This window comes from Microdochium trichocladiopsis (genome assembly GCF_020744255.1).
Source record: "Microdochium trichocladiopsis strain MPI-CAGE-CH-0230 chromosome Unknown B0I36scaffold_3, whole genome shotgun sequence".
Lineage (NCBI taxonomy): Eukaryota > Fungi > Ascomycota > Sordariomycetes > Xylariales > Microdochiaceae > Microdochium > Microdochium trichocladiopsis.
Genome location: NW_025763546.1, coordinates 1,499,744 through 1,512,050, shown reverse-complemented (window position 1 = coordinate 1,512,050; position 12,307 = coordinate 1,499,744). Strand labels below are relative to the sequence as shown.

General features: G+C 56.7%; 3 protein-coding genes across 3 annotated transcripts; all 3 read right to left on the bottom strand.

Annotated features, from left to right (window-relative positions):
* Positions 1-91: 91 nt before the first annotated feature.
* B0I36DRAFT_317436 (uncharacterized protein) lies at positions 92-2,145 on the bottom strand. The gene has a single exon (XM_046153156.1). The coding sequence runs from the start codon at positions 2,050-2,052 to the stop codon at positions 211-213; it is 1,842 nt and encodes a 613-aa protein (XP_046015111.1). The 5' UTR covers positions 2,053-2,145; the 3' UTR covers positions 92-210.
* A 1,456-nt stretch (positions 2,146-3,601) lies between these two features.
* B0I36DRAFT_86891 (ammonium transporter AmtB-like domain-containing protein) lies at positions 3,602-5,736 on the bottom strand. The gene is made up of 3 exons (XM_046163485.1): positions 5,669-5,736; positions 5,131-5,588; positions 3,602-4,987 (listed from the first exon to the last, which is right to left on the bottom strand). The coding sequence occupies exons 1-3, from the start codon at positions 5,683-5,685 to the stop codon at positions 4,050-4,052; spliced, it is 1,413 nt and encodes a 470-aa protein (XP_046015110.1). The 5' UTR covers positions 5,686-5,736; the 3' UTR covers positions 3,602-4,049.
* A 3,064-nt stretch (positions 5,737-8,800) lies between these two features.
* B0I36DRAFT_381822 (uncharacterized protein) lies at positions 8,801-11,284 on the bottom strand (the record flags this gene model as incomplete). The annotated part of the gene is made up of 4 exons (XM_046160885.1): positions 8,801-10,417; positions 10,471-10,737; positions 10,794-10,924; positions 10,978-11,284. 4 exons carry the CDS (start codon positions 11,282-11,284, stop codon positions 9,197-9,199), a joined length of 1,926 nt encoding a protein of 641 aa, XP_046015109.1. The 3' UTR covers positions 8,801-9,196.
* Positions 11,285-12,307: the final 1,023 nt, after the last annotated feature.

Sequence of the window (12,307 nt, the reverse complement as noted above, 5' to 3'; positions counted from 1 at the left end):
ATGTACGAAGGATTTCCAAATTCAGTGCAAGCAACGATGAATATCGGAGCCATCATGTTTGCAAATGGACGGGGTATATTTTTACTCTCTCTCTCTCTCTCTCGCGCGCAAGGGAAGGCATTCCCTCAATCCGTGCGATCTCACTTTCATACTGAGCCTAGTCACTACTGTAACCCCCCTCCCCCTCGACTGTCCCCACAACACCGAAATCTACTGACACCACCGCTCCGTCGGCTCGCGCCACTTGACCCCGAGGATCTCAAAAATCTTCCTCTCGTCGTGGCCCTCGATGAGCTCGCCTTCAGTCAGCTTGACACGCTTCGGCCCGCGGAGCACATCCTTGTACAGGCCGCGCTGGTTGAGCCGCATGCCCTTCTTGTCCGCGAGAAGGCGCAGGCTGCGGTTAAAGATGTCGTCGCCGGTGAAGTAGATCATGGCCGCGCCGAGCTCGGCGTCGGGAACGAGGAGGAAGTCGATCCTGCGCCATATCGGCTTCCCTTGTTTTGACTTGTCGTCGTTGTCATTGTTACTGGGGTCACCGTTGTAGTGTTCCGCAGCCGCTTGTGGCAGCACGCAGCAGCCGTGCCACTTGCTACCGTGCCCTTGCTTGACCTCGGCCGCCAGCGATGACAGGGTGGCCGTGAGGAAGCCCACCTCGTACAGCTTCTCCACGAGCTGATGGAGGAACGGCACGAGCACATCAGTCGAGCGAGTCCCCTTTTTCGTGACGATGAAGTCTATGTCTCCCGATGAGCGTGCGCCCCGGCGGTAGCTCCCACCAATGATGAGCTCAACGGCTGGGTCAATCTCGGCCGCCATGGCCATGACGAAATCTCCCAGGGCGGCGACCTCCTGGCGCGGGATCCGCGTGTTGAGATCGTCAAAGTGCTCGATGCCAATCTTCTGGCCGGCATTCAGCGAAGCATGAGCCACAAGGTCCTCGAGGGTCTGGTATCCCTTGGTAACCCACTGCTGGGCCTGCTTTATGCCGACGCCGTAGATCTTGAGGAACAGCTGTAGCACCTTGAACTGCGGATCGTTCTGCACAAACTCGAGCTTGCGCAGCGAGTCGGTCCGCACAATCTCTTCAATTTTCTCGCTGATCCCCTGCCCGATGCCCACCACGCCGCGGGCCTGCTCGGCCGTGGTGATCCTGACGGGGTGCCGCTTCAGCGCCGCAATGGCCTTCTTGTACGACATCGTGCGCCACTGGTCGTTGACCTGCTCGTTGTGGTCGAGCATCTTCTGCAGCAGCTCGATCGTGCGGCTGTTGGGGTTGTCAGAGGCCGCGCCCTGGACTCCTGCGCGCATGCACGCAAAGTGGTCCTGCCAAGTGCCCTTTCTATGAGCGAGCATGCCGCTTGGAGGTGTAGCGGTGCTTCGTGTGGTGCGTCGTGTTGCGTCGTCTGTTTGTGAGGCATCCTGTTCTTCAACTTCGTGTGTTACATTTGCATCCGAGTCGCTATTGGTGTCTTCGTCGAGCTCGCCGTCAGAAACAGTATTGAGCATATTGCTGAACTCGTCCGTGGCGCTTCTTATGTCGCGGATGCAGCTGAGCAGCTCGTCTCCGTCATCGTGTTCCTCACCAGCAGCCAGCGGTGTCTGCCCCAGGACCGTCCATTCTGGCGGAAGAATTGTTTCAGAGACGTGCGTGATGTCCTCGATATCGTCTGGTGGAGATGCTGCTGTTGCGATCTGGACCTCGGCCTGATCACTGCTTGCCACCTCACTACGGTTTTCTGGTCGTGATTGTGATGAGCTTCCTTGAACCGAAGTCTCCGCGCTCCTGGGCGGCGTGTTGTCTGGGGGGACATAATCCCAGCGGGCAGGGTTGTTATGTTTGGGCTTGAGCTTGAGTGATCTCTCTGATGATGCCTGCGTCGCCGCCGCCGCCGACGAGCTGCTGGGCTCACCAGCCGGGGCGTCTACTGCTGTCGCAGGGATGATGTCTGGTGTGGGAGCGCCCCTGACGACGTACTGCGACTGGTGCGGATTGATGAGCTTGCGGTAACTGATGCAGTGCAGCGGGTAGTCCTCATTGACGACGATCATCTTCACGGAGGCATCCTCGTGCTGCTTTTGCTCTTGGCGCCAGCCCTGCTCTGCAGTGACATTCTCGTAGCCCAGCAGCTTGTCGACAATGACGTGAGTCGGCCTGTCCGAGAGCAGCCGGACCCAGACCGCGCCGTGCTCGCGCGCCTTGGTGATGCGAGCCTTGCGCACAGCGTTGATGTCGTTGTTGGGGACGTAGTAGAACGAAAGCCCCCGGAAGACCTGCCTGTCCTCGGGCACCATCTTGATCGCGTCCTTGCCTTTCCGCCTGGCGGTGGTGGATGACGAGGAGGAGGAGGAGGAGAAGGAAGGCGCCGCCACGCTCGTGGACGGGGGCATGGTGGCCGTGGGCGACGATGCCGCCAGTGGAGATGAGGAAGTGTTATTGAGCACTCTTGCAAGGGGATGCGTTGCGCGCCTCTTGTGAGACTCGCGGCTTGACGATGACGCTACTGCTGCTGAAGACGGACCCGGTCGGCGAGTCGAGTCCGGAACAACGTCCAAGCCAGAAGACGGGTACGGCGACTCGTCCGCCGTGGCGCGCCGTTTGTTCCTTCCTGGCCGTTGCTGCTGCGGGTGAGGCTGAGATTGTCGTGGAAGCGGCGTGACCTTGATGATCTCGACGTCTCCGTCAGATGACTGCTGCGACGACGAAGACTTGCGCGTCCCTGCCACCGCCGCCGCCGTCCCCGTCTGCCGCAGTGGCGTTGCCGCAGTGCTGCTGCTCACTTGGGTCGCTGGTATCGTCCTCATCGCCGATGTACCGTCTAGCTTATTTGTTACTGGCCTCTTCGGCTTGCTAGTACTACTACCCGTGCTGGTGATAGCGGAAGTAGTAGCAGAAGCAGCAGCCTCCCGTAGAAAGGCTGCACATCGCCGACGATGCACCTCTTCTGATTTGCTGAGGGTGTCGTTGTCGTCGCTGTGATCACCACCACCGCCTGCACTAGGACCAGTGTCTTGCAAGGCCTGGATAGTCTTGAAGAAGGCAATCTTCTCGTGAAGCGGAGGGTCCATGTTTTGTGATATCGCGCTATCTCCACGGGGATGTAGGTTTCCAGATCGCGTGTGAGAACAAGAAAAGGACGGCGGAGTGAGTGGAGGGAGACGACACGCTTCACGACGACTCGCTTGCGACCCGGCCCGCTCACGACCATCTTCACGCCATCCCTCGGCTTAGCTTGGGCGACACAAGGACTGGATGAGAGCCACCACGGTCTCGCACCTGGGCGGAGACCAAAGAACAGGCAGCAATGTCCTAAGCAGCCATCAGACCCGCATTGGGGCGTCGGGTTGTGTGTCTTTCGTCGTCGTCGTTGTTGTCGTCGATAATTAATTGGGTGGGAAACGAAACCCCAACTTTCATCTTCTGGCTGCCGCTTCTGGAAATGCTTGCCCAGGCCAGGCTGTCAAAAGGTGGAGACGAGCCCGCTTGGTTGCCTTGAACATGTGGAGAAGAACCACCTCCACCACAACAAGCACCACTCGATCGACCTCTGGGGTTGCTTCCTAGTAGTCGCGGGCACTTACACGCGAGTCAGTCAGAATCCATACACTGAGTAAGGTCGTACTTAAAACCTTGGGGTATCTAAAGTTCGGTGGGTGGTACTGAGACAGCTGTCAAGCAACTCGGAAGGGCAAGTCAGTGGTGCCCTTGCCATTCCAGGCCTGTCCGGAGTTGCCAGGATGGTCAACACAGACAAGGGGAATAATACAAATAGCCTTTCGGACAAAAAATCAGTCAAACAAACCTCTGCACGCTCATACCGGGACGAGGTGTTGGTCAAAATAATTTGCATTTGCGTGCTAGAAAAAAATGCAACAGCGTCCTCGCTCCTTACTGTACAGCAACAAACAGCAACCATACTTTTGGTCCAGGCATTCCTTGGGCGTCCAGTCTCATTAAGGGCAAAGGAGAAGCAGATCCGCTGGCTGCACCTCCCTCCCACATTCTGGGTTCTTTGTTCCCAACAGCGGCCTCAGCAAGCACCTGCCGCTCATGCCCCCCTCGAGTACGAACCCTGCGCCCTCGCGCCAATGTTGTCCATGAGCGGGATGCTGTTCTTCTCCCTGGGGTCGAACGGGTTGCCGCCGCCGCCGGCACTCACCCCGACGACGTAGGTCCCCGCGCCGGCCCCCGAGAACCGGCTGGTGGTGTCGTCGAGGTCCTGCGCGGCCATGTTGGCGGCCGAGTCGCTCACGACCTCGCGCGTGAGCTCGACATAGTCGTACGCAAACTCGCCAATCTCGGCGTCGTCGATGCCCATCACCTCCGAGTCCTCGCTCACGCGCAGCTGCAGGCCCGGGATCATGTTCATGACGAGCAGGATCGCCGACGTCAGCACAAACGAGTACGCGCCGCCCGTGAGCGAGTCGGCCAGCTGCTTGCCCAGCTGCACCCAGTTCTGGTTCAGCCAGCCGCCCGGGATGCTCGTCACGCCGTCCAGTGCCGCGATCCAGTTTGCCGCAAAGAAGCCCGTCAGGATGTTGCCCACCAGGCCGCCAATGCCGTGCACCGCAAAGATGTCGAGCGCGTCGTCGACGCCTAGCAGGAACTTGAGCTTGGTCGCATAGTTGGCCAGCGCGGCGCCCAGGACGCCAAAGGGGACCGCCGCCCACACCGGGACGAAGCCGGAACCGGGCGTGATCGAGACGAGGCCCGCAACAACGCCAGAGCAGAACCCGACCGTCGACCACTTGCGCTCAAGTCGGTAGTCGAGAATACACCATGTGATGCCGCCGCAGCAGGCCGCAAGGTTCGTCACCACCGCAGCCATGACGGCTCGGAGATTGGCAGCCAGCGCGGAACCCGCGTTGAAGCCAAACCAGCCCACCCAGAGGAAGACGGTGCCAATGACAATGTGGGTGACGTTGTGCGGGCGGAAGTTGAGCTCGTGCGTGCCGTGGCCGCGTCTCTTGCCGAGCATCATCGAGTCTGTAGGTGCCGAGCGGTAGAGTTAGCATTGTGCTTCACTGTGCTTCCAGACCACTGGTGTGTGTGTTTGCAGTTTCTTTCTTTTCCGCAAAAGCCTGCAAGTGGAAAGGATAAGAAAAAGAAAGGAGGGGGTAAAAGCTTACACGCAAGAGCCGCCGTGCCGGAGGCAATGTGCACCGGCGTACCACCTGCAAAGTCCAAGCCGCCCATCTTGTTCGACCAGCCCGAAGGATTCCACGTCCAGCAAGCAATGGGGTCGTATACAATTGTGGCCCAGATGAACATGAAGACAACGCAAGGGAGCATGCGGCCACGCTCGGCGACGGCACCAGTCGCCAGCGCGACGGTGATGCATGAGAACATGCCCTGGTACACGGCAAAAAGAAGATCGGGGATTGAGCTCGAGGCGACAGAGGGCTGCGCTAGGACGTCCTTGAATCCAAAGTTGGCCAGGTCACCGAGGAAAGGACCCGCCGTGTGCGAGAAGGTGAGCGAGTACCCCCAGAAGAACCATTGGAAGGAAGTGACAGCTGTAGCCATGACCGAGAGCCAGATGAGCGAGAGGGCCGACTTTCTCCGCGCGAGACCGGAGTAGAAGAACCTGTGAGAAGAGAACCATCAATACTTCAGGTCTTGCAAAGAAAAAGGAGGAAACCTAGACGATGTCAAAAGAACACTCACCCAACTCCTGGAATCATCAGCAAGACAAGTGCTGTTGAGGTGATTATCCAGCCAATGTCGCCCGACTATCAAAACCCAATGTCAGTTCACATGTTCACTGCTTCAACATTATGCTCGCCATGATGGTTTCCGTCACGTCGTTCTCTACCGTCATATATGTGCACGTGCGTGCGTGTTTTCCTAAAGGAGAAATACACAGAACACCGCGACATGCTAACGCAGGCGGGTACCAAGCCTACAGAAGAAACCGGTTCAAGAGAAGAAGGAAATAGAGAACCTACCTGATACCAAATGTTCAAGTTCTCCGTAAGCGGATCACCGCCCGCCGGTCCCGTGCCATTGTACTCGGCCAGGAAAACGTACGGGAGCGAGTCCAGGTCCGTGCCGTCCACGGTGGCAGCCATTGCGTATGATGTTTTCGTCTGCGAAAGGGCCCCGTCTGTTTTTGTCTTGTTCTAAGACAAGGTGGTTCTTTTGTGTCTCTCAGTGTCGTGGAGAGACACCGTCGTATAGACCTAGAAGCCGTTCAATGTGTGGAGAAGCGGCCGAAGCGTTGTACCCGAGTTGGGGAATGGGGCTGAAGAAGAGGGCGAAGTGCGACTTTTAAGACATTCGATGGTTGGTCGGCAGCCAGAAGAGTTACAGTCTGCTACCAATACTGCGCAGAGATATAGATCACGAGCCAAGAAAGAGTGCTATCCAGGCCGGGTTGGAGCAAAAAAGAAAGAAAGGGCCTGCTGCGTGGGTGGCGGACGGGGCGTGGGATGGGGAGAGGACTCCGTTATTATGGAAGGTTCAGTCCAGTGCCAAGAACGACAAGGTGAGGAGGTGAGTGAGCGAAGCACAAGGGGGTGTGGTGTGAGAATCTTCATCTTAGGATTGCCTGATAATGGGCCCCGATAGGCCGGCGAGACTGGGGCTCAGTGTCTGCAAAGCCTCAATGACGGGTTATGCGTCCCTTTCCACGCTCAGTCATCCGTTTCATGCCGAGGGCGCAGCAGCGAATCTGGAGCATTCGACACACACGCGACACTGGATTGAATAGCCGCCGCCGCGCCGGGAAAAACTTGAAATCACCGAGCTCGCCACGAGGAAGCCCACGCCACAACCCATTCAACGACGATGGAATAAGCAAGCAAGAGCCCCCACCGTGCTTTTTTTGCTGCGATGCTCATCCCGTCGCAGAGGGTGTGTCACACACACATCGCCGGAGACCGGCTAATACTTGCGGCCCCTGACCTCCGCCATGTGGTTTGACAAACAAGACACAGGGCGTCCAGATCAAGGGCCCTTGTTGCCGTTGCACGCTCCGCAAGTGCCGGTGGCTGGTTCCCTTGGCTAGGTATGGGGGGTTCTCGAGCCGGCCATGCTCTCCGTTACCTGCATGTAGTCTGGCCTGCAGCCGAGACACGAGAGATATTGGAGAGAAATGCACATGCGAAAGCGGTGGGCCAATCACAGGGCGTTGTGGGGGTTGCGGAATCCTTATCAGCTAGGTAAACGGCCAGGGGTCGCCGTGATCCTGAGTACCCCTGCCCTGCCCAGTACTAACTGGAGGCGGTTCAGGGCATGGAGAGGATGAGAGCGGCCTAGGAGAACCAATACAAGGTCGGTGGTCGGTCGGTCGGCAGATCTGGAAGATGGCTCAGCGTCGTACTGGATGCTTGTTGGCCGGCGCACTTGTTGTTTCGCAAAGTGCCAAAGTGCCTGCGTGGGTGGTGACCTGAGACTTGTCGGGTTGTCCCACAACCTGTAAGACGTTGTGGCATAGGCTGCGTCAAAGCCAGGCAAGCAAGTGGCCTGGCATGTGACCAGCTTTGCCCCCAAATACAGTGGGAAACAGAAGCCTGGGCGGCCATTTGGTGGCTTCGATGGGAGCCAATGCTGGCAGATCCGAAGACCGAGGAAAAAGCAAGTCGGGGGAGCTTCCAAGTTATGGGTGGGCTCGGGTTACTGGGTTTGGCGGGAGCTAATAGACAATTAAAAGGTAGTGTAGACGAATGTAGTCATCTATCGACGTGAGCATGCAGCCGGGCCTGTCTGACCATTTACAATTACTCACCTCCACAATGGCCGTCAGGGCTCAAATCGGGGACCACGCCAAGGCGAGGAGCATGCTGCGAACGGCTCCCTCGTCAGCGTTCTGCTGTGGCCAGTCTGCTGGCTGACCCCCCTCCCCATCAAGGGACTTCGTAAGCTCCGCTTCCTCGGCCGGCCGACATGCCGGGGTTGATGAGCTAGCGGGACATTGCTGCTCTTTTGGTGGCCTGTCTTGCGAGCACTGGCACATCCCCTGTTGGCCAGGGCCGGATCTCTTTCGATTCCCAGGCACAATGCCGATCTTCCAGCGGGGGCCCGCCTGGCTTGATGCCGGATATCAGGCATGGGACATTGCCGTCCGTCAGCAGGCGGCATGCTGAAGAACCGGGAGTCGAGGCATTGTGTTTGCCGGGCATGGGCGGCGCCATCGTCTTGGAAATTGGTCCAACGCCGCGTTTATGGCCATCCTGGCTGGCAGCGTTTCGTGGCGCGGCCACGCAGACGCACGCAGGTGGCTGTCTTGATACGCGTGGCAGCGGCTAGGGAGGCGGGACGGCATACCGATCGACGAACCCTATTGTGCCTGTCACATCCGCGCACCCGCCTGCCTGACGGGGGAAAGCACGCGCCCAGTGCTGCTGGCTGGGTGGCACCTCGCTTGGGCTGTTGGCTGTGCGTGCCGGCTCCAGCCCTGCAAGGGGCATGCATGCACACATGCACGCACCTGTTTCTGCCGGGGGGCATCGGTAGCATCAGAGGCAGGACGGAGGCCTTTTCCAGAAGTCGAGAGAATGCACCCTGTGCCCGCAAAACATCTCAACATGATCAAGGGTGCTGATGGGCGATCCTGGTCTGTCCCCCCTTGGTCCTGCAGATTTGGGGAAATGGTGTAAGCCGCGTGAATAATCCAGAGATAAGGGCCTGCACGCCTCCCTGATTGGTCGCCGGCCATCACGTACACCCACGTCCCCTCCATCGCCTCTCTTGACTGACCACGAGCCGGGCCACTGTGAGCGCCTTTGATCCCACGCTCCCCCAAAGCTAACAGATTATGGGGACATCTCCGGCTCAAAGTCAATAATGCTCCTAATAGAGCCGTCATTGGCACCGTGCAGCATGCCTTCTTACTTCCTTCGTCGTGCTGCGCTAGAACGTTGTAGCCCTCCATGGTCAAATCTGTTTCAATAATGCACGCCGCATCGGTCCGTGCTGCTGATTATAGGGTGCCATTATTGCTGTGTCGTATTGACCTGGCTAGCCCATTTGCCGGCTTCCCTCAGACATCATGTTCTGTGCCATTGTGTTGGCTCTACAGTCCTCGTGCATGGTGGACGATTGATAACAACTTCATTAATGTGTGAGGTTCTTGTACCTTCCAGAAATGGTCAACGTGACATTGTGCACAGGGCACACTCTGGCCCAGAACGACCCTTTTCAAGTTCAACCCTGTCCAAGACCTCGTCCCCCAAAGTGTTAGAAAGAGTGTCCTCAAGACTTTGGCAATGTGAAGCTGGCAGCGCCATGGATGTATCTCGCCAGCTCGGATGGCTTTCTTGGTGCCCTGATGGTAGAAGTGAAGACCGTGATACTGACTTGGTGCCAGTCGTGATAAGTCACGATGGTGCCATTGGCCAATGCGATTCCATGCTTCAGCCGGGTTTTCAAGTGGGTGTCGACTTCAGCCTTGCGTAAACTATCAATATGGCCCTGTGACATCCTTCGCATAATGGCTGAAGTCAGTGGGATCACCCCAGAGACGAGCTGAGGGGAACTGCCGGCCACTGCTCCCTCTGAAGTGCCAAAAATGCCGAGACTGCCAACCAGGTTCACCGCGACGGGCCATGAAGAAACGTCACTGGGTATCGTATCCCAGAAGAGATATACGGTATACGAGCAGCCGTACGCCCTCTTGTTGGCACGGACGTTGGCCAGCCAGTCGGTGAAATTTTGTTCTGAGGAGACCAGTTCTTTGGGAATACCTGGATGCATTGTGCGAGAAAAGTCGCCCGCTGTTCCCTCTACAACCTTCAACTGCTCCGGTCCGAGCTTAAGCCTGGCTGGTTCGGCATCATCGACGGCGTGTAGCTGGCCGAGTTCACCAAAGCGCATGGAGACAGGGCTGAATGCCGTATATAATTTGTTGACCCACGTCGCAGTCTTGTTGCGGTCCTTGTCCATGACTTCTTCATATGTGTACCCAAACACCTCATGATCTCGTACCGTGTCAGACGTCCAGAACGAGGAGGCGTTTTGCCGGAACGGGGTGAGAGCTGTGGTCGAGTCCTGCATTTCCCCGGCCTTTGAAGTGTGCGTCGCATACACCGCAGGTGTGCGCACGACAAACGAGTCTGGATTCAGCACTTGCCACATGGCAATGATCCGGTCCATGTTGACATGGTGTAGCCAGAAAAAAGGGTCGAATGCAGAAAACCCGATGATGGCCAGGTGGCCGAAGTAGCCGCCTGCTGCGATGTGGATCGAATCGTGCAAGGACTCGATGGAGTCTTGGGTAAAGTTGGCGGAGTTTGTGATCCAACCCTCGTTGCTGAAAGCGGAATAGTTGTCGTAGTGCGCCAGGAGGTTGTAAAGTCGCTGCTGGTATGTCTCGACGCTTAATTCGAACGACCGTGCAACGAACGAATTATTTGAGACGGCATCCGTTTCGACCATGGGTTGAGGGGCCCGTTTCGTTTCTGTCCAGGTATTCCACTGCAAATTTCTCAGACTCGGAATTACCAAATACTCTCTTCTGTGCCACTTACTGGAGACGCTGGAAAGATTGATGCATTGAAGGGCTGGAAGATGTATGAGTAAAGCGGGTTCGCGATTGCTTGGTCCCCATTGGGACCATATGCTGTGATGCCGCGCTGACCGGCGATGTCATCCGGGAAAACGTTCTTGTCAGTCTCGGTCACTCTACCCCAGTCCCAGTAAGGAATTCTGAATCGCCGAGCAGTCTCGCGCCAGTGTTCCAGCTCATCCTCCGGCCACAATTCCGCAATGGACTGGACCAAGTTGTAAAGGGTTTGCTGCGTGGCAAGTCAGCACGGCCAAGCTTCACTCCTGGGTCCTGCTGTGGATTTACCTCGTAAAGCGCCATATAAGGCCGGTGCCACGTTGGGAACAGTACCGAAACATGAGTGCAGTAGCCAATATTCTCACTGCCAGCAATGGAATCAACATCGCCCCAAGTAAGACCTGGAGAACCATGTATGGCTATGAAAATTCAGCAATGCCCATGTGCCGTACATCCGTAGAGTAATGCTCACCTGCTAGCTGGTAGTGGGAGAATAAGCTGTCTTGTGGCGTATACTGAATCCAGTTCAGAGCCAGAATGTACAACGTCCACGAGTCCTTGTCCCGATAGAAATCTCTCAACTCTCTTCTCAGAACTGGCTTGTCGCCGACAAGGGGTAAAGGTGTCACATATGTTGAATACCGTAGTTGGTCATGTCTCTCGCGGAGCCTGTATTCTGCATGTTGTCCAAAGTCATATTTGCCGTGTGTATGAGCTGCCCGGACGGGGTAGCTGACCAGCAAGGGCAAGAGCAGTAGAATATTCGAAACAGGTCGCATCATGACTGGCAGAGTAAGTGCTCAGCTTGAAGCAGACCAGAGTTTTGCGCAGTTCTTGGTCTGCATCAGTCATATATGGATGGAAGCCCAGATAGGGTTCCAAGGCCTTCGCAGTGAGCTCGATCAGACGCCTTATCCCTTGCCGTCGTCGCGACTGGCTCCAGAAAGGCGATGACTGCTAACGTGGACGATGAGCAAGAGCCAGAAGAGTGTCCCCAGCAGAGGTTTGTACGTCGTTCGCCACGTGTCTTCAGCCAGTACCAAGAAGTGGGAGCAATAAGTCGCACAGATGATGACAAGAGGTCACCGAGAGGAAGTCGGTAGTGGCGCTGTGGGCTGTCCTCCACACAGCAGCACGCAAAGGCGGTCCAAAGATGGTGCTGAGGCAATGTGGTAAAGCTCCAGTCGGGAAAGTTCCAGATGTTGTCCCGGCATATTGTGTCTTCACTGCATGAGCATCACATGACAACGTGGCCAGGTGGCATGTCCGATGGCTACCTTAGGAAAGAACACAGGTGTTGAGTCAGGAAGTACGACCCTCCCTCTGATACTGGCAGGCACAAATGACTGGTGCCTCGACATGTCAATGTCAAGACATCTCCAGGTCAACCATGAATTTTGCTCACATCGACATGAGGACACTTAGCCTCAGGAAACTGCAGCCCCAAAACTCAACAAGGTTGTGATGGTCGATTCAGGAGTGACCGAGGAGAAGGATGAGATCACATGAGACCGCCAGTTTGCACTCCTTCTGTGCCGAGCAGCCGTCCCTATCCACGATTCGCCCGTAATGTTTCTGGAGTGCATGATGAGACCAACTCGGCATGAGTCGGCACGCGACATGAAGCAAACACGGAAGAAGCCTTGATGGACAAGCCCCGCAACCTTTGCGAGACGATTTCGAAACATGGGAAGCCTGCAAGCTGAGGCTCTCCCAACGATGACATGCACTAAGCTCTCTATCTAGACTAGACGTCCTTCGCCTGGGCAACCCGAACAATATATACGGCCGAAAATATCAAA

Excerpts from the sequence above, each read along its gene's own strand:
- B0I36DRAFT_317436 (XM_046153156.1), bottom strand. The coding sequence starts at position 2,052 with ATGATCGTCGTCAATGAGGACTACCCGCTGCACTGCATCAGTTACCGC.
- B0I36DRAFT_86891 (XM_046163485.1), bottom strand. Across the intron at positions 4,988-5,130 it reads CGGCACGGCGGCTCTTGCGT|ACTCGATGATGCTCGGCAAG; the intron begins GTAAGCTTTTAC and ends CGGCACCTACAG.